The sequence below is a fragment of the Gracilinanus agilis genome, chromosome 5 (genome assembly GCF_016433145.1).
Source record: "Gracilinanus agilis isolate LMUSP501 chromosome 5, AgileGrace, whole genome shotgun sequence".
Taxonomy (NCBI): Eukaryota; Metazoa; Chordata; class Mammalia; order Didelphimorphia; family Didelphidae; genus Gracilinanus; species Gracilinanus agilis.
The window spans coordinates 62,483,654-62,506,123 of record NC_058134.1 but is presented as its reverse complement, the minus strand read 5'-3'; the positions used below and the strand labels follow the sequence as shown (position 1 = coordinate 62,506,123).

Genomic DNA, 22,470 nt, shown 5'->3' with positions numbered 1-22,470 from the left:
CAGATACCAAAAAGATCTATAAAATTATTTAAAGTCATGATTCTTTTTTGTTTTGAAAAATAGTTTTTATAAAACATTGCTAATATGCAATAGGTTTATTACTGGTTTTAAATTAATAAACATTTTAAATAATCCATTTTAATTTGTAACATGTTGAATATTGCTATAAAACCCAAATAAGCAAAAGATCTTCAGAGTCTTCAATAATTATGCAAAATCCTAAGACCAAAAACTTTCAAAATAACTGTTCTATATTAATGAAATCACAAGTGCAGTCTCTAACCCTAAACATATGAACATTTATGGCTCACAAAGAAGTTTTTTAGAAGGAATGTGTTTAAAATACAATTTGCAAAATAGGTTAGATAGTATGAACAACTAAACCAATATTTCCCTTGGCTGCCATCACTAGCAACTTGGCAAAAGTAACTAATATTTAATGGCTAACACAATTTCTGGGCTCTTTTGGCAGGTTATTGTGGTGACTGCTTTTTATCCTGTTATTTTTTAAAAATAGGAAATGTTGATAAAAGACCTTTGTCTTTTTCCACTTTCTATTTTTCTGAATTAACAGCCCATTTGAATAGGTCATGTTGAAGGTACTCCAGTTATTCAGTATCTTCCCATCTTTAGCCTTTCTTCTAACTTAATGTTGATTTTGACCTTTTCTTTAAGCAGTCCATGGATCTGACTACACACAGACAGCTGACTGGGAAATGATTTTCACATAAGTAACCAGTTATTTCCTGTCTTTTCAAAAAGAGTCAATTTCTTTCTTTTTTGTCACATTCAGTACTTGTTAAATCCAGTGCCTTCTGAGACATCTGTATAGTCGATAAGACTTTGACCCCTTTCATTTCTCAATGCTGAGCCATTTTAACTGTTTTTTTTTTTAAACAAATCTATCCCCTTTTAACATTTTCATTAAGGTAACCAAATATGAAAGTGTTAAGTTGACTTAGTTGGCCAAGTTCTTCATAGAAACTCTATTTTTTAACCTTCTATCACAATTACTGGCATAAAAAGTTTCATTAATCTTCACTATAGTATTTCCAGTTTCTATGCTCATCATTAAGTAATGCAAAACAAAACAATCTAATGTTCCATAGAAATGATCACTTCACTTTCATTGTCATTGAGTATATAATGAAACAAACTCTGGTAACTCCTTTGTTTGCTCTACTACCCCAAAGAGAACAGGAAAGTGAAAGTTTCTTTTTACTACTGTAATTATTTGTCATGAGAATATAAGTATTATATAAGTATTAATATAATATATTAAGAATATAAGTATCATATAAGTAGTAATGTGGTTTAATGCTTTTAATAAATGCCAGTTGAGTGATTCCTGGAAAAGGCAACAACATAAGAATCATATTCATTAGTAAAACACTTTTTTTCCAAAATACTGCTCCACCCCACCCTCTCCCTCTATTTCACATGTCTTTCATCACCATCTACTGGCTCCTTTCTTACCTACAAACATCTGCAAGACCTCCCCCATCATCAAAAAAGACCTCTCTGCTAAATATCTCTAAAAAGTGATCTCAGTATCCCCAGAACTCTTCTCATTTTTTAAAATCTCACTGAATTCTGACATCATCATTTGACTGAAGTCATCTTCTATAAAGTTATCAATGCTATCTAAATTAACAAATCTAATAGCTGATTCTTAATCTTCATTCTTCTTGGTCCTATAATATTTAATAATGATAATTTCTTCTTTCTCTGGATTTTTAAGACACTACTGTCTCTTATTCCTCCTCCCTAAACTCTAGTTATCTTCCCCCAAAGCTTTGTCTTGGGCCCTTTTCTCTTTTCTTTCTATATTGTCTCTCTAGTTTAATCTCACCAGCTCCCATGGGTTTAGTTATCATCTTCTCTACACAGATGAGTTCAAGATCTAAATCAAGCCCTACTCTCTTTGGAGCTCTGGTCACACATCTCCAACTGCCTACTGGACAAATGGAACTAAATGTCCTATAGGCATCCTAAATTGAACTCATTATTATCAAAAACACTCATTATTTTTACTTTCAAATCAACCCTTCTTTTGAATCTCCTTATTATTTTTGAGGTTACCGCCATATTCCCACTTATCTAAGTTAACAACCTTCCAACTGTTAATTTACCCAGTAGGTTCAATCACTTGCCAAGACCTTTTCCAATCTACATTCAACAACTCTCTAGCATACCTACCTCCCTTTCTCTCCAATCATATAACCACCACCCTAGTTCACCTTTCCCCTACTGTCATTATCATTGTGTCTCAAGTCTTTCTCCAATATAATCTATTTTCCACACAGCTACATTTAACTATGCTCAAATAAATTCCAGTGATGCTATTATTACCTCCAGGCAACTACATACAGTTAGTAAGCAACAACTAATAACTAAGCAATAAGCATAGCAACCAAGTCAAAATTTCATTTTATGGGTAGCTAGAGATCACTCAATGGAAAGAGAGCTGGCCTAAAGTCTGGAAGTCCTGGGTTAAGATCAAGGCTCATACTCTTACTAGCTAAGTGACCTTGGGCAAATCACCTATCATCTGTTTGCCTAAATCCACTAGAGCAGTGATTTCCAAAGTGGGCGCTACTGCCCCCTGGTGGGTTGCCGCAGCGATCCAGGAGAGCAGTGATGGCCACAGGTGCATTTATCTTTCCTATTAATTGCTATTAAAATTAAAAAAAATTAATTTCCAGGGGACTACGTAATATTTTTTCTGGAAAGGGGGCGGTAGGTCAAAAAAGTATGGGAACCACTGCACTAGAGAAATAATAAAGCCACTCCAGTATCTTTGCCAAGCAAACTCCATGAATAGTATGGCCCTTAGGGTCATCAAGAGTCCAACATAAATGAATGACTGAAAGATAACAAATATTATGATGAAGAGAGTACCAAAGTTAGCATAAGGAAGATATGAGTTCAAATACAGTTTCTGATATTTTCTAGATGTGTGACCCTGTGCAAATCATTTAACCTCCTTTTCCCTCAGTTTCTTCATGTATAAAATGGGGATAATAATAGTACCTACAGCTCACAAGTTTATTGCAAATGTCAAATGAGATATTTGCAAAATGCTTTGCAAACCTTAAAGTGCTACTACATATATGCTAGATCTTATTATAAGAATATTTTCATGAGATGATGAAGAGTGAAAAAAAGTAGAACAAAGGAAACATTATATGTAGCTACAAATTTAATAAAGAAAAACTTGTGAATGCTCACCTCCAGAGAACTAATTGAAAAGTGGAAACATGAAAGACATAAGCTATATATTTTGCTGGAGGATGCTTTCTATGGTGTGGGGAGGGGAAGGAGGAACTGAATAAAATTTAAAAGAAAAAAATAGTATTTTGGAGCACATAAGAATCTTCCCAAGTTGACCTCTTCCTACATACCCAGTCTTTTCATTTTACTCTCCTTCCCCATACACTCCGAAGTCCAGTGCAATAGGTCAACTTCTAATTCTTCATACACAATGCTCCATTTCACATCTCCATGTCTTTGAACTGACTATCCCCCATCACTAGAATGCTACTCCCTCTCTCTCCCATTTTTACTTCCTGATATTCCTGGCTCTTTTTAACACAAAAATGCCACCTTCTCCAAGAGGTTTTCTCAACTGATTAAAGGTACTTGAACATGTCCCTTTAAAGTCACAGTCTTTCTATTTGTATCTATAAAAAACATTCCTCATCATTTACCCATTTCTCTCCAATTATAAGTTCCCTGAAGACAGTTTCTGTCTACTTTATTTTCTTTGTATCCTCATTAGTACAATGCCTGTTAAAAAGTTAAGCACTTAACAAAATTTTGATGGTTGTTAATTATATTTCCATTATCAGTGACAGAACTAATACCATTCATATGGATCTTAAAACCACAGTCCCACATTCATGAAAATATAAATTAATTTTATATAATTTTATAAGATATCACAAAATGGGGAAAAAATACTGAGGATATTGCCAAGAAAAATAATATAAAACATAAATGATTCTTTATTTAGAAGGCTCTATATTTATCCTCAGGAGGGGTAAGGGTGGGCAATAGGGGTCAAGTGACTTGCCCAAGGTCACACAGCTGGAAGTGTCCAAGGCCGGACTTGAACCTAGGACCTCCAGTCTCTAGGCCTGGCTCTCAATCCACTGAGCTAGCCCAGCTGCCCCACCCTTACCACTCCTGGGCCAAAGGACGGTCCCTAGCCCGGATGAAAAAGGAGGAGGGTTGGGCATGGGGCTAGCAACCCTACCCTGTAAAAACTACATCTGCTAAAGAAACTGCAACCTAAAGTAGGGGCAGCTGGGCTAGCTCAGTGGATTGAGAGCCAGGCCTAGAGACGAAAGGTCCTAGGTTCAAGTCCAGGCTCAGACACTTCCCAGCTGGGTGACCCTGAGCGACTGTGTGTCCCACTGCCTACTGGTTGTGGCCCTATGCTCCTAGAATGGAGTCCCAGGATAAAAATAAAAAAATAAAAAAAAAATTTATCCTCAGAGATATCCTTTATGAAAATGAAAAGAGGGAGTCATTTGTAAATTAAGGTAACACTAAAACAAAATACACCAATTAAAATTACTTATTTTTAAAAATGAGATGGAAAAACATGTCTTCATGAACAAGTTGCTGTGGCGGTGTCTTTTTCAGTCACATAACTGACTGAAAGGTTAAGGAAATCAAAGATGCTACTGTGTTTACCATTTGATGATTATCGAAAAATGAATTAAAAACAAAAAACAAAACACACTTTAAAAAAAAGACAGCCAGATTTTCTCCAGCAATAAGGAATTAGTCATGCAAGTGTTAAGATTACAGAGGGAATTCCAATTTTTAAAAAAGCCTTATTATTAAACATCACAATGAGGTTATATAATAAGGCAATGTAAATTTACTATCAAATGAGCCATAAAATAGGGCAATACATATTTACCATTCACTTGCAAATAAGAGTTAAATCAAAAAGCCAAGTTCCTCTAAAAGTTCCATTGTAAGACATTAGACTACTCCCAGAAGATGACTTCCTTAGTGAAAAGCATGATTACTCAAAAGATGACAGTAAAACAAGCTATAAAGTCAGTAAACAAGCAGTAACCACTTCTTATGTGCCAGATAAAATGCTAGGTACTGGGGAAACAAAGAAATGTCCAAATAAATGGAAGAAAAAAAGTCTATCATCAAGAATCCTCAATGAAGTTGCATAACTAATCCACTGAAATGGTACATAAGCATATATAGCAATAAAGCCCACAAAATCAACTTTTTTCTATAAAAACAAAAATCAGATTTAATTAAACAAAACTGAGATTAACGCAACAAATTTATTCCAACTGACAGTAAATGGAGCACAGTGGCTAAGTACAAATGAGGTCAAATTTGAACACACTGCCAAATCTGAATTTAAACACAATCTGTCAGAAAAGTCAAGTTATAAAACATTAAGCTGTATAATCATGTTGCCTGATACTTTCAAACACAACATACGTAAATGAAGTTAAATAATCATTAGGGAGAGGTCAAAAATAACATATCTGTTATAGTTCTCCCTGTCGTTCATTTTTGTAAGTATTCTTATAATATGTTGGTTTCTCTACCAAAATGTCATTTAAAAATATTATAATAAATCAAAGACAATTATGTTCATTTGAAATGTTCAAGAACTAAGCTCAAATTTATATTAAAATATTCATTATAGGGGGCAGCTGGGTAGCTCAGTGGAGTGAGAGTCAGGCCTAGAGTCAGGAGGTCCTAGGTTCAAACCCGGCCTCAGCCACTTCCCAGCTGTGTGACCCTGGGCAAGTCACTTGACCCCCATTGCCCACCCTTACCAATCTTCCACCTATGAGACAATACACCGAAGTACAAGGGTTAAAAAAAATATTCATTATAAATAACTTTTGAATAAGTACTGATAATACATCATTAAATTGCATGATCAATATGATAAAATTTGAAGTTCTAAATAGCATTTGAATTAAAGGCATAGTAGAAAAATATCTTCATAGGTTATTGAGTAAAAAAGGTGGGGGAATGACAATATTCTGTTTAAAACAAAATTATAAACTAAGGAACACAACGAAGCAAAAGAAGAAAACAATTACAGGCTTGCTTTATTTTTATAAATATCCATCATGTATTATCAATATATTTATAGGTTCTTCTTTCCTAAATCAGAACCCCTAAGAAGTTATACTATATGAAACTTTGTCATACTCATTCATTTTACCATGTCTGTGAAATATTCAAGCTTGACATCTATTTTTATTTCATTTAAATTTACTTGTTTGTTACATTAAAATGCACAGGTGATTTTTTTACCCTCCTCCCAATAAAGAAGGCATTATTAAAAAAATGTGTATAAATAAAAAAAAAGTTTAATTATGTTCCAAAATAGGTGTAGAAGCATACTGTGTTGTAAAAATGAATTGAGAATTTAAGATGGCTGCCCAAGACTCATATATATGCTTATTCTAGAAAAGTCTGAAATGTTTAACAAAACAAATGATGATCATGAAAAAAGAACTATAGTAATGAAATTATTTTCCTGACCAGAACTAGACAAAAAGCCAGCCAGTAGAACATATAGGCAACAGAAATAGTGACCATTGATAGATTTAGAAAACAGTCAAGAGATATCTGCAGGGTTTGATCTAGCCATACCATTGTTGGGTTTGTACCCCAAAGAGATCATAGATAAACAGACTTATACAAAAAGATTTATAGCCGTGCTATTTGTGGTGGCAAAAAACTGGAAAATGAGGGTATGTCCTTCAATTGGGGAATGGCTGAACAAATTGTGGTATATGCTGGTGATGGAATACTATTGCACTCAAAGGAATAATAAACTGGAGGAATTCCATGTGAACTAGAAAGATCTCCAGGAATTGATGCAGAGTGAAAGGAGCAGAGCCAGAAGAACATTGTACACAGAGACTGATATACTGTGGTAAAATAGAATGTAATGAACTTCTGTACTAGCAGCAATGCAATGACCCAGGACAGCTCTGAGGGATTTATGGTAAAGAACTCTACCCACATTCAGAGGAAGAACTGCAGGAGAGGAAACACAGAAGAAAAACAACTGCTTGAACACATGGGTTGAGGCGGATGTAGAATTGAAACCACCACACCAATGCAATGATCAACAATTTGGAAATAGGTCTTGATCAATGACACATGTTAAAACCAGTGGAAATGTGCATAAGCCAATGGGGGGGGGGGGGGAGGCCTCGAAAGGGGTGAAGGGGAAAGTAAGAGCATGAATTATGTAACCATGTTAACTTTTCTAAAAAATAAATATTAATCTTAAAAAAGAGAGAGAGAGAGAGAGATCTGCTGGGGCTCCCTGTTCAGAGATAGCAGGAACAGATGGCTCCTCTTGAAAATAACAGAGTGGTTTATGAACCCATGGCTAGAGCAAAAGGTGAAACAAGGAGTGAAGGTGGAAACTTCAGTGACATGGATCTCTGAAGTTTCTATATCTCAATTCTGAGAACAGCACCTTAATGATCCAGGACTCTAACCCTCAAAAATCCAAGGGAGAAAATTCCAGGAAGTAATGGTCAATACACGAATGCAACAAGAGCATCACCTCATTCAAAATCAAAACAGATCATGTGGAAATGTTGTTACATGTAAATGGTTAAACATAAAATAAAATAAAATAAAATAAAATAAAATAAAATAAAATAAAATAAAATAAATTCAAAATAGAGAATATAAGACAGCTTTGGCCCCAATTCAGGAACTAAAACTGAAAAGGATAATCAAAGAAAGTATGTGGGGCAGCAAGGTGGCTCAGTGGATAGAGAGCCAGGCCCAAAGACAGAAAGGGACTGGTTTCAAATTTAGTCTATTATACTTCCTATAGTTGTGTGACCCTAGGCAAGTCACTTAATCCCAATGGCCTTCTCCTGTTTTGGAACCAAGTACTGATTCTATAATGGAAGGTACAGGTTTATAAAAAAAGATATCAACCAGGATAAAAAAAATTATTGCAAATCTGGAAATCTCATAAAATAAGGAGAGTAATTTTGTCACAACTTCAAGCAAGGATTTGAAGGAAAATATGAACTGTCTATAAGGAAGATATGATTACCCAGAAGGAATAATGCAAGGAATAAAGCAAGTAATTTTAAAAATAAAAGTTCTAAAGGAAAGAATCTAAAACTGAATAGCTCATAACAGTTAAGTAGTCAATACTACCCAACTGACTCCTTTAAAACTCCTAAGGAACAAAGAGAAATTGATGACTTTATTAAACAATAAAAATTAGAACAAAATCAAAAGATTTTAAAATTGAAATTTCACAAGAAATACCAAATGATTTGGAAAACAGAACAAGTAAAAAAAGTTCAGAATTATCAGACACCTTGAAAACTATGATTTTAAATAGTTATAGAAAACTCCATCTCCATGGGGCAGCTGGGTAGCTCAGTGGATTGAGAGCCAGGCCCAGAGATGGGAGGTCCTAGGTTCAAATCTGGCCTCAAGACACTTCCCAGCTGTGTGACCCTGGGCAAGTCACTTAACCCCCATTGCCTAGCCCTTATCACTCTTCTGCCTTGGAGCCGATACACAGTATTGACTCCAAGCTGGAAGGTAAGGGTTTATAAAATAAAAATAATAAAAAAGAAGAAAACTCCATCTCCCTCTCTCTCCCATCAAAAAAAAAAAAAAAGGAAAAACACACACACACACACACAAGATTGAAAGTCCTAGGATCCTCACATTAAGAAAAAAATACTACAATAAAGTGACATGGAACCACAATCAGGATTGTACATGACTTAGAAGCTTCTACTAAAAACCAAACGGAAGACAACATTCCAAAACACAAAAAGGTTAAAGCTTACCGTCAAGAATAACAATCTGAAAAGCTAAGTACAATGTTACAGAGAAAATTCTGAGCTGGGCCTAGGTTAGGTCATTCTCTAGGCAGTCTGTTTTTGAAACAAAATGAGGAAGCAAATCCAAGATGATGGAGTAGAGGGAGCATTATAGTAGAATTGTCCGATTAAATACAGGACCAGCATAGCCAACGAAAGGTCAGAGTGAAACATTTTTCCACCTAAGACAAATGAAGAGGAGGAAGGAGAGAAGTCTGTGATGATGGGGAAGAGGCAGATTGAGAGCAGCATGGCACCAGCTGTGGGCATGGAGGCTTCAGCAGTGCTAGTAGCTGCAGCAACAGTTCTAGGATCTTCCACCTATCATAGAAGTAATGAAATTAATATAAGGGATTCCTTGTGTGAGTACTGTGCTAAAGACCAGGAAATACTCAGCAACTCTTATTGCTTCAAGAAGCCAGAAAATCATGCAAATACCATGGAGCCATATTCAAGATCACACAAGATTTAGCAACTATCATAACAAAAAATGGGAAAATTAGGAATATATTATTTCAAAAAGTAAAAGAGCTAGGATTACACCCAAGAATAATGTATACAGCAAAACTGAATAAAAATCCATTAGAGGGGGGAAAAAATTTTACATTTAATGAAATAGAGGACTTACTGTCATTCCTGATAAAAAGACCAGGACTGAATAGAAAACATTTAAAAACAAGATCTATAAGAAGCATTTATTTTTAATACATTTAAGAGAAACCACAAGGGCTTAAGGTTAAATTGTTCACATTCCTTTATGAGAAGATGATACACAAAACTCCTAATAACTTAATCATTGTTAGAGCAGTTTAAAAGAGTCTACATGGACAGAGGACACAGTCAATTATGTTGGAATGTTCTAAAACAAACAAAAAAAGAATGGAGGGGTGAAAAAGAGGGATGCACTAGGAGAAAGGGAAGACAGAGGAAGAATGAGGAAAGATATCTCACATAAACAAATCATCCATGGAAGAATATTCACATTTGAGTGGATAATGGAGGGGCAGGATGAGCAATATTTGAACCTCACTTCCACCTAAACAAGAATGTGAATGGGATAAATAACTCATAAATGAGAACCAAAAGTAGAGCGGATCAGAAACCTGAATTCAACAATATGTTGCTTACAAGAAACATACTTGAAACAGGGAAATGCTCCCTTTAGCAATAAGAAAAAGAAACTCAAGAAATAAAAAAAGAGGCAATGAGGAGACAAAACTATCACTCTTTACAGATGATATGATGGTATATTTGGAGAACCCCAGAGAATCAACTAAAAAACTATATGAAACAATTAAAAACTTTAGCAAAGTTGGAGGATATAAAATAAGTACACATAAATTAACAGCATTCCTATACAGATCAAAAAAGGCCAGCAAGAAGAGAAAGACAAATTCATTTAAAACTGCTACAGACAATATAACACATCCAGGAACTAAATGAACATAATTACAAAACACTTTACACAGATCTAAAGAAATGGATAAATATTATTGATGGAGAAGATTCATTTTATTTATAAACAAAAGGACAATATCTATCTAATTATTCAGAGCTGTATCAATCAAAACAACAAAGAATTATTTTCTAGAGCTAGAAAACATTTTAACAAAATTCACTTGGAAGAATAAAAAAATCAAGAATATCAAAGGAATCTATGGAGGGTGGTTTATTAGTACTAAGTTTTGAGCTATATTACAAAGCAGTAATCAGTAAAAAAAAGAATTTGATATTAATAAATAAAATTGTTGATTAATGGAACAAATTGATACACAACATACAGTAGCAAATAAATACAGTATTACAATAGTAAACTCAAAGACTGAAGCTCTGGGGACAAGAACTCACTAGTTGACAAAAATTGTGAAGGAACACTGGAAAGCAGTGGAGTAGAAGATAAGTATAGGCTATCATGTCACACTATCAACCATGATAAGGGTCCATTACATCAAAATGAATACATTATTTAGACAAAGAGGATGATATAAACTGGGGGTGGCGGGAGGTTGTCCTGTCAGATCTTTGGAGAAGCAAGTTTTTAAGACCAAATAAAAGATAGGAACACAGAAAGTAAAATATATAATTTTGATTGCATGAAATTAAAAGGATTTTGCAACCCCCCCAAAAAAAATCAGCCAAAATGAGAAGGAAAGCAAGAAACTGGGAGAAAAATATTTTAGTAAAGTTTCTCTAATAAAGGTCTCATTTCTCAAATGCATATAGAATTGAGCCAAATTTAAAAAAATAAGAGTAACTTCCTAATTGGTCAGAGGCATTTTTCAGAAGAAATCAAAGCCATTTTATAAATCATTATAAAAAATGCTCTAAAGAACTATTAATTAGATAAATTTCAATCAAAACAACTCTGAGGTAATGCCTCACACTTATCAGATTAGCTAACATGACAGAAAAAGAAAATAGCAAATCCCCGCAGGGATATGGGGAAAAAATCAGCACACTAATGTATTACTGGTAGAGTTATAAACTGGTCCAATCATATTGGAGAATAATTTGTAACTATGCTCAAAAGGGAAAAAAACTGTGCATACTCACTACTAGGTTGGTATTCCAAAGTAATTAAAGAAAAAAGGAAAGAATTTAAATGTACAAAAATTCTCATAGTAACACTTTGTGGTAGCAAAGAATTGGAATTCTTTGAGAATGCCCACCAGATGAGGAATGGCTGAACAAGTTATAGTATATGATTGTAATAGAATAATATTGTGTTATAAGAAATGAGAAGCAAGATGGTTCTAGAAAAACCTGGATAGATGTATATCAACTAATGTAAAGTGAAGTGAACAAAACCAGGAGATTGATCATCTATAAGAGATTTAGCTAGTCTAATCAATAAAAAGATCCAAGACAATTCCAAAGGACTCATGATAAAAAAAAAATGCTATCCATTTTCAGAGAGAGAACTGATGAATTCTAAATGAAGACTTAAGCATTTTTCTTAATTTTTTTTATTTTTCTTTAAGACACAGGAGACAACATAGCTACTATGGAAATATTGTTTGCACAGCTTTATATGTATAATGGGTATTATATATAATTTTTATTGCTTGCCTTCTCAATGAGTGGAGGGGGTGGAAGAGAATTTGGAGTTCAAAAAAAAATGTTAAAAAAAGAAATGGGCAAATGTTACAAATTGGGGCTTGATTTGTTGTTTTGTCAATTGCCTAGATTTAAGAAATTGAGGAAGAAAATGTTTATCATGTATGTTAAACTTCAAGGGAAGGGGGAAGGAGGAGCATCTAGGAAAAACACAATGAAATGCTGGTAGATCATTCAGTGGTTAACAAAGAGATTTATTTTATCTTATCAGAAAGATATTCAACAAGGCAGGACTCCAGGAGAATTTCAAGTTGGTTCAGCTAAGCAAAGCCAGTTCCTTGCCAAGGGTGGCCATCATTTTAAAACATCAGAACTCCTACTCAGGCAACAAAGAAGTGATGTCAAGAGCCTTTAATTCCCCAAGTCAAACAAAACTTAAGAAAGTAATGCCATTGTTTTCCCAAGTAATTTTATTCATTTCATTAAATATTTCCCAATTACATGCAAAAAAAGTTTTAAACTTTTTTTTAATTCTGACTTCCAAAGTCTCCCTTTCCTTCCCATTCCTGCCCCTTCCTTGAGAAATCAAGCAATTTGATATCTCAATTAGATATATATATGACATTGTATAAAACATATTTCCATGCCAGCATGTTGCAAAAGAAAACATCCCCCACAAACCCAAGAAAAATAAAGGGGGGAAAAAGTATGCTTTGATCTTCATTCAGAGTTCATCGGTTCTCCCTCTGAAGATGATTAGTGGTTTGAAAACTTTTAAAGAAAAACTAGACAAATTTAAATAAGGGATGGGGTTAGGATATTGTTCTCACTGCAGATCTTTCATGCATTTCTGATAAAAAGACCAGAGTTGAATAGGAATAATGATATATAAATACAAAAGTAAAGAAAAACCTGGGAAGATAAGTTCATCTGAACAATATAGGAAGGGGCTAGGTAATGATGTAATGCCAGAATTCTACTAGGGTAGAGAAAGAAATAAGTAAATTCTTCTTGTCTTCAAAGGATATATAAGATATTCAATAAGAAAAACAAAGGTCATCGATATAAGTTGTTTCTGTTCTAAGAGTTTTAAGAGGAGGAAGATAGGAAAAGCATAAATGGTATAAATAATGGTATAACATGGTATAAATGGTAAAAATAATGGTATAACATGGTATAAAAAGTATAAATGGTATAAATAAAAAGGTATAAATGAAGAATGTGCTAATATAAAAAGAAAGAAGAGGGATATTTGCTGTTTCTCATATCTGGAATATATGTCAAAACAAGAATATATAAATATGAAGGAAGGAATAAAGAAAGCAGCCACCATAGGAATTTTTCTTTCATCTGAAATATGGTGGAACAGGTTAAATATTTGCAAATATTTTGATGTAGACATATATCAAAATGATAAACAAGAGGGGGGGTGGGATTAAGGAGAGATCAATAATCATAAGGAAAACAAACTTACTAATCCCAAAGGAGAGATTAAAAGAAAAAAGAAAAATGAGAGAAAAGAACTTAATTTAAGAGGGTCTCTACCAATTGGGAAATAGATGAAAAAACTGTGGCTCATTAAAAGAATTGAATATTATTTTGCTTAAATGAATTCAAAGAATCCTGGACATTACAAAATAGTGTAAAGTGCACAGAGCCAGAACAATTTTTATAAAGGTACACAACATTTTAAGGAAAAATATCTTAGAATGACTGAAGAACTCTGAACAAAGCAATAACAAACCATGGCTCCAGAAAACTAAGAATAAAGCATATTTCATTTATCACCTAACAGAGGTGATGAACACAAGGTTCCAAAATGGACATATATTTTTGACAACCGTCCATTATGGATCCATTTTGCTTGACTAAGCTTATTTGGAACAATATTTTTTTCTTAGTTGTAAGAGAATTACTTAATAGTAATTCTTAAGAGATGTTTACATCTAGCAAGTGAATCCAAAATATTCATTTTTCATTTGACATAAATTGCTTCCCCATCTAATGATTACTTCTGATCAGGGAAATACTACTGCATCAGTTACCAGTCACTTCTCCCTTTTTCTCTGGCAAAACCTACTTAGTGCCATTTTCTCAGAGAATTTCAAAGCTTGAAGCAACTAGATCTCATCTTATTTTCCTCTTTTGTTTTAAATGAAGAAGGGATATAATGGTATTGAGGGGTTGAGGGTAGCAATATGGATGCAAAATAGGCGGAAGGTCATTGAAACAATTTTTAAAATGAAAAGAAGAGAAAACAGGCAGCAGTTTAGAAAGCACACAAAAGCATGGGCACTTTTTGAAATTATAAGTGAAATTTATTACAGGTTTTAAAAAATATACTAGGGAATAAAATGTGAAAAGTGAAATGAAATATAAAACAGTTTCTTTATATACAATCTTCATATAATTCTGCTGTTTATATAAGAATGCTCTTTTTGTGGATTTTTGAATTTTTATATACTTTTTAAATTTTTTAAACAAAGTAGAGGAAACTCAGTAAGTGTTCCTCAATTGGGAAATATATGAACAATTTGTACCATATGAATATAATGGAATATACCTGAGGTATAAAGAAACAAAAAAATAGAAGGGAGGAAAGGAGGTATGGAGTGAAGGAAGGAAGATGTTTTATAAGTAAGCAGGACACAAATAAACAAGTTAATTTTGTTACGAAATTAAATGTAATGTGCACTTACAAACTAGTGAATTTATCACTTTGTATGCAACCCTCCTTTTTGTTCTTTGTATACTGAAATTCATATTTGTTGTTGATTATTTAATTTATAATGAAGAAGAAATTTTCAAATAAGAGAGCTTCCATTATGGAACATGAAACATTAAAGAAATAACAAAGAAAAGAATATAAATAAAATATTCCTATAGAAGAAAACAAAAAGGTTCAGAAGAGAACAAAGTACAATTTTAAACACATCATAAATGTATATAAAAAACTTTCACAGTTTTAGATTTCATATTTTTTGTTCTTCCATGTACATTAAAATGTTTGCTAATAATTATTAAATCCATAATGGGAAAAAATTATAAACAAGGCAGGGGTAAAGCATCACTAAATAACATTTGGGAAACTCTTACTGTGAGGTTTGCAAAACACATTATATATAAAAATCCTATAAAGTAAGTACAGCAGATATTATCATTCCTCCTTAACTGTTGAGAAAGCAGCAACTTTAAAAGGTTAAATGAGTTGCCTATGGTCACAAAGTAGCTAATAAAAGTCAAGCCTCTCAACTCCAAGTCAATAGTTTCCACCCTACCACACTATTACCTTTCCAATTCCTAACTATATTTAAATTAAGTAATATAGCCAGAACCTAAATCACAATTGTGAGGCTTTTCTGTCTGAATAAAAGAAATTGTTAAATGATCCATAAACACTTTCTACCGTCCTCTAAGACAAGCAAATAATAATCAAGTAGTAATCCAAGGATAGTACCTAACCTAAAATCAGAATATGCCCCATTTTCCATCTCCAATTGCTCTTAGCAACTTAAATAAATTTATTTTCTTTATGTTAAAAAGCCTCAATTTTTTCTGGAATATGTTATAAGCAGTTTGATTTCATTGATAAGATTTCCCTCAGGTAGTAGAACAGTCAAGACAATTTTGGACTTATATAACAACTCTCTTCTGTTTCAATGGCTCTACTAATATTCTTCAATTAAACTATCAAATGAAAATTTAGATGACCAATTATTGTATTCAAATGTTTGGCCTCTATCATGTTAAATGAAATTATATACAGCATATGTACACAAAAAACATCATTATTTTCTAAAAGGCTTCCCTAATGACTATCAATTTTTGAAATTATGGGTTCTTATTCTTATATGCATTGGAAACCTTCAAATTTTATTACAAATAACTTTCAAAAACAGAATTATATTTTCCCTCATTGATTTAACAATGTTAAAACTAGAACTGAATCTGGGCTACCATTATATAATAAAATGACAACACATACCCCCAACATGACCCAATCTGCAACAATTTGATATTAAAAAGCATTTATACGCAAAATATTTTGACTACTGTTTTACCATAGGCAAAGTAAGGCATAAAATAAAAATATAAATGGAATAATACCACAAAGTGCCAGGTAATGCTTTAAAAATTCCTTATCTTCCCTCACTCATTTTTTCATTTTTCCTACTGGGCTATATTCCTCTGTACTGGATTCCACTATACCCACAAGAACCTCATCATCAGGAAATACATCATCCTTCAAGACTGTATCAGTCTTTGTACTCACACCTCACAAGTACCCTCAGTGCTTTCTGCTCCACTCTTGATTAGGGTTTCCTCACAATAAGGTTCTTGTCCAAAAAGTATGGCTGGGTGGGGAAAAATGAAATAATAGCAACTTGTGAGGGAATAGAAGGCATTTTTAAAGCATTCCTAGTACTTTGTGGTATTATTCCATCTACAGTTTCAGCACAAATTCTGCTAAAATTCCTAGTAGACAGGAATAAAGAGTTTGAAAGCATTTTTATAAATGAACTGAGTGCCAGAGGAAGAAAAAAGAAAAAGAAAATTAACTTGACACAGGAGGACAAAACTTTACCTAAGCATCAAATTCTTTGAAAATTAAAATGGATTAAAGAGAAGCCAATAACTCCATAAGACAACAAGAAATATTACAACAAAATTAAAAGGTTGAAAATTTAGAAGAAAATGTAAGCTATTTCATAGAAAAAAATAATTTACCTAGAAAACCAATCAAGAAGGAAAACTTAAGAATCACCAAACAATCTGAAAGTTAGGACTCCACACCCACCTCCAAAAAAGGGGCCTATGAGTCCTATTTGAGAAAGCATATGAAAATTTCTATATATTTCAAAACCAGGTAATGAAACATAGAATCCATTGCTTGCCTTCTTTTCAACCCCCAAAATTAAAATTTCCTGAGATAGTATAACCAAAATCTAGAACTTCCAGATCAAATAAAAAATATTGCAAATAGCCACAGAAAAAAATTCAAGTAATGATGAATATGCCAGAATCACTGAGTTTAGCAACCACCATCATAAATGTATAGAGCTTAGAATATCAAAACACAAAGCATATAATGTTTATAGCCAAAAATAACTTACCCAGCAAAAGTAAGCATAATACTATGGAGGGTAAATGTACATTTACTAAAATAGAAGCCTTGTAAGCATTCCAAGTACAAACAAAACAATCAAGAGAAACAGAATAAACATAAGCAAGCAATCATAAGGATTTAACAAGATTAAGAGCTTACATTCTAAGGTTGGGGAGATGATATGTATGCCCCCTCTAAATGCTACTATCACCAGGGGTCATAGAGGGCATCTAATTAGACAGGGACCTAGAGGAAAGAAAGGAGAAGAGAAATATAGTAAAGGAGGAAAGGGAAAAAAGGCTATGGAAAATTATCTCACATAATTATGGGGTACAAATAGAAGTATCTACCAAAAAGGGAGGATAAGTCCCACTTGAAACTTGAATATTGTTTTTATCAGAAGAGATCAAAGGAAGGAAGAACATATAAACAGTTGAGTTCATAAATACATTTTACCCAACAAGGAAAAAGGAGAAAAATGAAGAAATGGAAGAATGGAAATTCAAGGGAAAGTAATAAACTCAGATATTCCATCTTGAGAATACTTTTGCTGTAATCTGAGATAAAGTTGGTTAAAATTCTTACAAAGTACCAAAAAATAGGATTCAAAGATTTAAAGAAAATAAATGTTAACACAAAACCCTGAAAATGATTCAGTAAATCTGACATCTTGAACAACCATAGTTTGAATGGATTTCTAATGTTCACTTTTCCAAAGCTATCGATTATAATCACAAAGGGAAGAGTTTTGAAATATAATCATTCCTAATGGTAATGACAGCAAAATCATTTAAGTAACTTTTCAAAATTCAGCTTGAGGAATCTCTCAACATCAAAACTTTTCAGACACCAAAAAACTAAATGATCATTTTGGGACTCATGCCATAAAAGAAACAATTTATTCTTTCCAGGCAAACGACAAGAACCAAAATATACAGAGGAGTCAAGAAAGCAATGTAATGCCATTTACAAAGTATAGCCAATGAGGAGTCAAATAAAATAAATAAAATCAATAATAAAGACTTAAATTAGTCTGACTATTTTACATGGTTTATATTTAAGTAAAGAACTTACTGTAGTAAAGACAATTATGTGTTAAGCTCTATTGTGTTTAACAACCAAAAAGATTTCATGTAAGTTCTTTTCATCTAGTCTAACTTCCACATTTTACAAATGAGAAAGTAGAGCCCTAGAGAGGCAAAGTGACTTGTCTGTAGTCACTATGTTGATTCCATTCAACTCAGTCATGGCTCAAAGTCTATATTGGAAGATACAAAGCCAAGAGAAAACAGAAACAAAAATGAAAAGCTTCCATTTCCCAGAATTCCAGAACCTCATAATCGGACTGAAGGAAGAAATTCTTTGAACAATGGCTTTAACTCAAATACTACTGTGGTGTCTTCCTACTCTCAAATTCCATGATTCAACAAAATGAGTTCACTATAATGTAGAATATGTGAGGGTCAAGTCCAAGATACAAAATGCTATCAGACATTTTAAGAGTTTTAGTAGAGAAGTAGTGGCCTTCAGACATTTGAGTTCTACAGATGGTTCAGATACAATGGGTTATTTGTTAATAAGATCATTGGTTTAGAATGGAAGAAACTTTAGAAGCAATGTATTCTATCTCTAATCAAAAGACTTCTCATTTCCCAGTTGAGGAAATGGAGTTCTGTAAAAGTAACATGACTTTTTAAAGTAGAGCAAAGCTAGGATCTGAAGCCAGGTCCTCTGACTGCAAATCAAACGAGTGCTCTAGTAATCACAGCACACTGTTGCTAAGGAATGGTCACAAAGAAGGTTATTCAATTGTTCACTTTTAAACCCACTGTTATTGGATCTTGGAGGTGAGGAGAGTGAACTTAATGGGAAGTGGCTGTAGTGTTTAAAAAAAAAAAAAAAGAAAGAAAGACACCACTGACACTTTTTTTTTTAAAGTATCTGAGAAAGAAATGGTCACTATCCTGTGGGAAGAATCAAAGAAGAATCTTCGTGGTGGATGATATATAACATCTAAGCTGAGACCTTAAGAAAAATCTTGACAGGTAGATACACAAAAAATACATTCCAGGAATAGGGAATAAGATCAAGAGATTCTACAATTAGAGCTAAAAATGACCTTAGAGACAATGCAGCCCTTTAGTTTTATAGGTAAATTATAGTCCAAAGATATTAAGCCACAGAGGCAGGATTTCAGCCTAAGTCTTTTGACTTCAAATCTAACAAGCCTTTCACTATATCACAAATGCAAGTTAGAAAAGAATGCTAATATCCCAGTTTGGTTTGGAAAATAGAATTCTAGGCATAACAATGACCAAAACCCTGATTTGGTTACTAAAATGAAATGAAAATTATTTAACTTTTACCACCTCAGAAGATAAAATGCTATTTGAACCTTGTGAATAGAATTTTAATTAAAAATGATATTCATCAAAAATTAACTTGCTTTCACAATTAAGAATGACACTAAATTTCATAGTCCAGGAAATTTAATCAATTCTTCCTATAAATAAATGAATGTTAGAATTAAGGAAGACATTTTCAGCAATTTAATGGAATGGTGCTGTGGTTATGACTTAATATTTGTTCTTTTCTATAAAGAGAAGGAAAATAAACTTAAATAAATTAAATATATATTCTTTCTACATATTTCTAAACAATGTTAAGATATAATGTAATTTAAAACAAAGGATAGGATCTTTGTAATCTGACATCAAGAAATAATTAGACATGGTGGTGTCCCCAGTTCATGCAACTAAAAGTCTAAATAAAACACTCCGGAGCGCTGAAAGTTCAAAGCAATTGTGACTCTTTGACAAGTTCCTTAAACTAATATAAATAGCAATGAGCAGTAGAACACACATCTGTCATTTCAATTAAAAGTACAGTGCTCCTATACACAATAGGTGCTTAATATAAATATTTGCTCAATTTAAGAAGTACCAAAACTATGGTGTAGAGTTTGGATATACCTACAAATGTATTAAATTTAAATGAAGGGAGGAAAGTAGAAGAAAAAGAAGAAAAGTTTAACTATCAACCCAAACGATGTCCAGCTAAAGTATCATTATTTGGGGCAGGCAGACTATAAACTGCTTAAAATAACTGCTTGTTAATAGTGGCCTCCGACTATATATAAATAGGTAAAACAAAAAACTGGTCTGTCAAAATCTATCAGATTTTCTGAGATTACTGGAACTGGACTGTCTAAGCACAAATTTTAAAACTGCTCTTTTTAGAGTGAACTATGCCAATTGTTTAATTATGATAATTGAATGCTGAGTGTAGAAAACATCTAAATCAGTGATTCCCAAAGTGGGCGCCACCACCCCCTGGTGGGTGCTACAGTGATCCAGGAAGCGGTGATGGCTACAGATGTATTTATCTTTCCTATTAATTGATATTAAATTTTTTTAAAAATTAATTTTAAAACTTAATTTTAAAAAATTAATTTTAAAAATTTTTTTTCTGGAAAGGGGGTGATAGGCCAAAAAAGTTTGGGAACCACTGATCTAGATCAAAAATTTAAGAATAAGATTTCATTTTACTTTTCAATGCCTCTCAAAATCTTAGTATTCTATACCATACTTTTTTCAAGCTATGACCAATGCATAAAATGTCTTTAAAGGACTATAAATTCTTTGTGTTATAAAGAACACTAGCTTCTAGGTTATGATTAATCATGTAGCTTTTAAAACCTAAGCGGAAAAAGGGTTAGTTAGCAGGGAGGCATAGTACTTAGGCATGCTATTTATATTTTTATTAAAAGATAAGAGTTCTCATGTGACTGGCATGGCATTATTGCCATTATAAGGACTAGGCTTAGTTTGCCAGCATCACTGAAAATAATGGCCAACAAACAACGTAGCAAAATTCAAAACTCTTTCCATTACATAGGAAAAAAATCTAGTAAGAGATTTATTTACATGTCAACCTATCAGTGATCATAAAAACCAATGTTATTATTTAAATCACCCAAAGATTTCGCAAGATTATTGAAAATACATGCAAGAAATATATCTCTATCATGCTGTGTCTCATGCTGTTTTTCATTGTTGAACAGAAAAGGGTAGCAATGTTGTTTATACTTCTGTAAAGTGTCATTTAAAATCTGACTTACCACCCTTTATTTATCTCACTTTTTTAATATATATTAAATCCTCCAACTAACAAAAATAAAATTTAGCTGGAAAAAGATGCTTTTAAGTAGATGTGCCAAGTGATTAGCAACAACAAATCCACTTACTTTTTTCTCTTTCTCATGATGTTTATCCTGAGAGTGAGAGGAAGAATCACTTAAACTTTGATCATATGACCTATTAGATCCCCGTTTGCTCTTTTTCTAAAAGAGAAAATATATATGTATATATATATACATATGTTTATATGTATATAAAATAGTAAAGGAATTATTTTTAAAGGCATAAGCCAGTTTAAGTGGGAAATTTATATAATATCTTAACAGGAAAAATGAAAAATTCTTTCATTCTTTATAATTAGCTTGGACATAAGTCAAATAATTATCCAAAGCATAGCAAAAGAAAATCTAACTCTGATCTTGACATATTTTAAATGCCATAGTTTCCATGATAAAGGAAAATATATAGATTATTTAAAAAATAAATTTACCACATTTGTAATGTCTGTTTTTAAAAGTATAGCTAGAAAGGAGAAAAATGTCTTTAAGGCAGCTGCTAAAATGAGAAGTAGTAAATATTTGGAAAATCACTACATGCACCTAGACAAAGCATGAGGTCTTCCAATATTATGCTAATAGCAGTGACAAAAGACAGTTCTCTAAAATCAGCCTTTGTACAATTATTTAGCTACTATTAGGAAATAAGTGAAAAAAGAATGTAAATTCAGACCCATGCATTTACAAGACATTAATAACAACATAACTAACAGATAGTAAGAAAAACAGTATTATAGAATACTGAAGCCATTGCATAAAAAAGGACTAAGGTGAGTGCATTTCTGAGTGATCATAAGCAATAGATGTAAAACTAAACAACACTTGCCATGAGATGCTGGGCAATATCATGCAAACACACAGCTTAAATCTTTTAAAAAGCCACACAATTAATAAGGTAATTGGGACAGTATATTAAACTACTAGAAAACAGAGTTCTATACATAAAACTCCTAAATCTCTTTTATTATTTCTCAGAATATTTGACCTTTAAACCTTTAGCTAATAAGCTTGTATATTTTATTGGAATAATATGGAAGTAGTTTCATACCTACAATTAACATTTTCAATTATTCCAGTTTAGATTAAATTCAATAAATGAGGCTCTATCTAATGTTTATCATTTTGTGTGTGTTCACACATACACACGCGCTCATTTGTTTCTTGCCTCCATTAGAAAATGCCATTGTGTAAAAAAATAAAATAACCAGAATAAAAAACTAAAA

General features: G+C 32.7%; 1 protein-coding gene across 1 annotated transcript in view; it reads right to left on the bottom strand.

Annotated features, from left to right (window-relative positions):
• The window catches only part of MLLT10 (MLLT10 histone lysine methyltransferase DOT1L cofactor), a 177,987-nt gene that overhangs the window by 120,581 nt on the left and 34,936 nt on the right, over window positions 1–22,470 (bottom strand). The window contains exon 6 of the mRNA XM_044678927.1: window positions 21,299–21,394. Coding sequence (XP_044534862.1) covers window positions 21,299–21,394 — 96 coding nt within the window. The remainder of the gene's footprint in view (window positions 1–21,298; window positions 21,395–22,470) is intronic.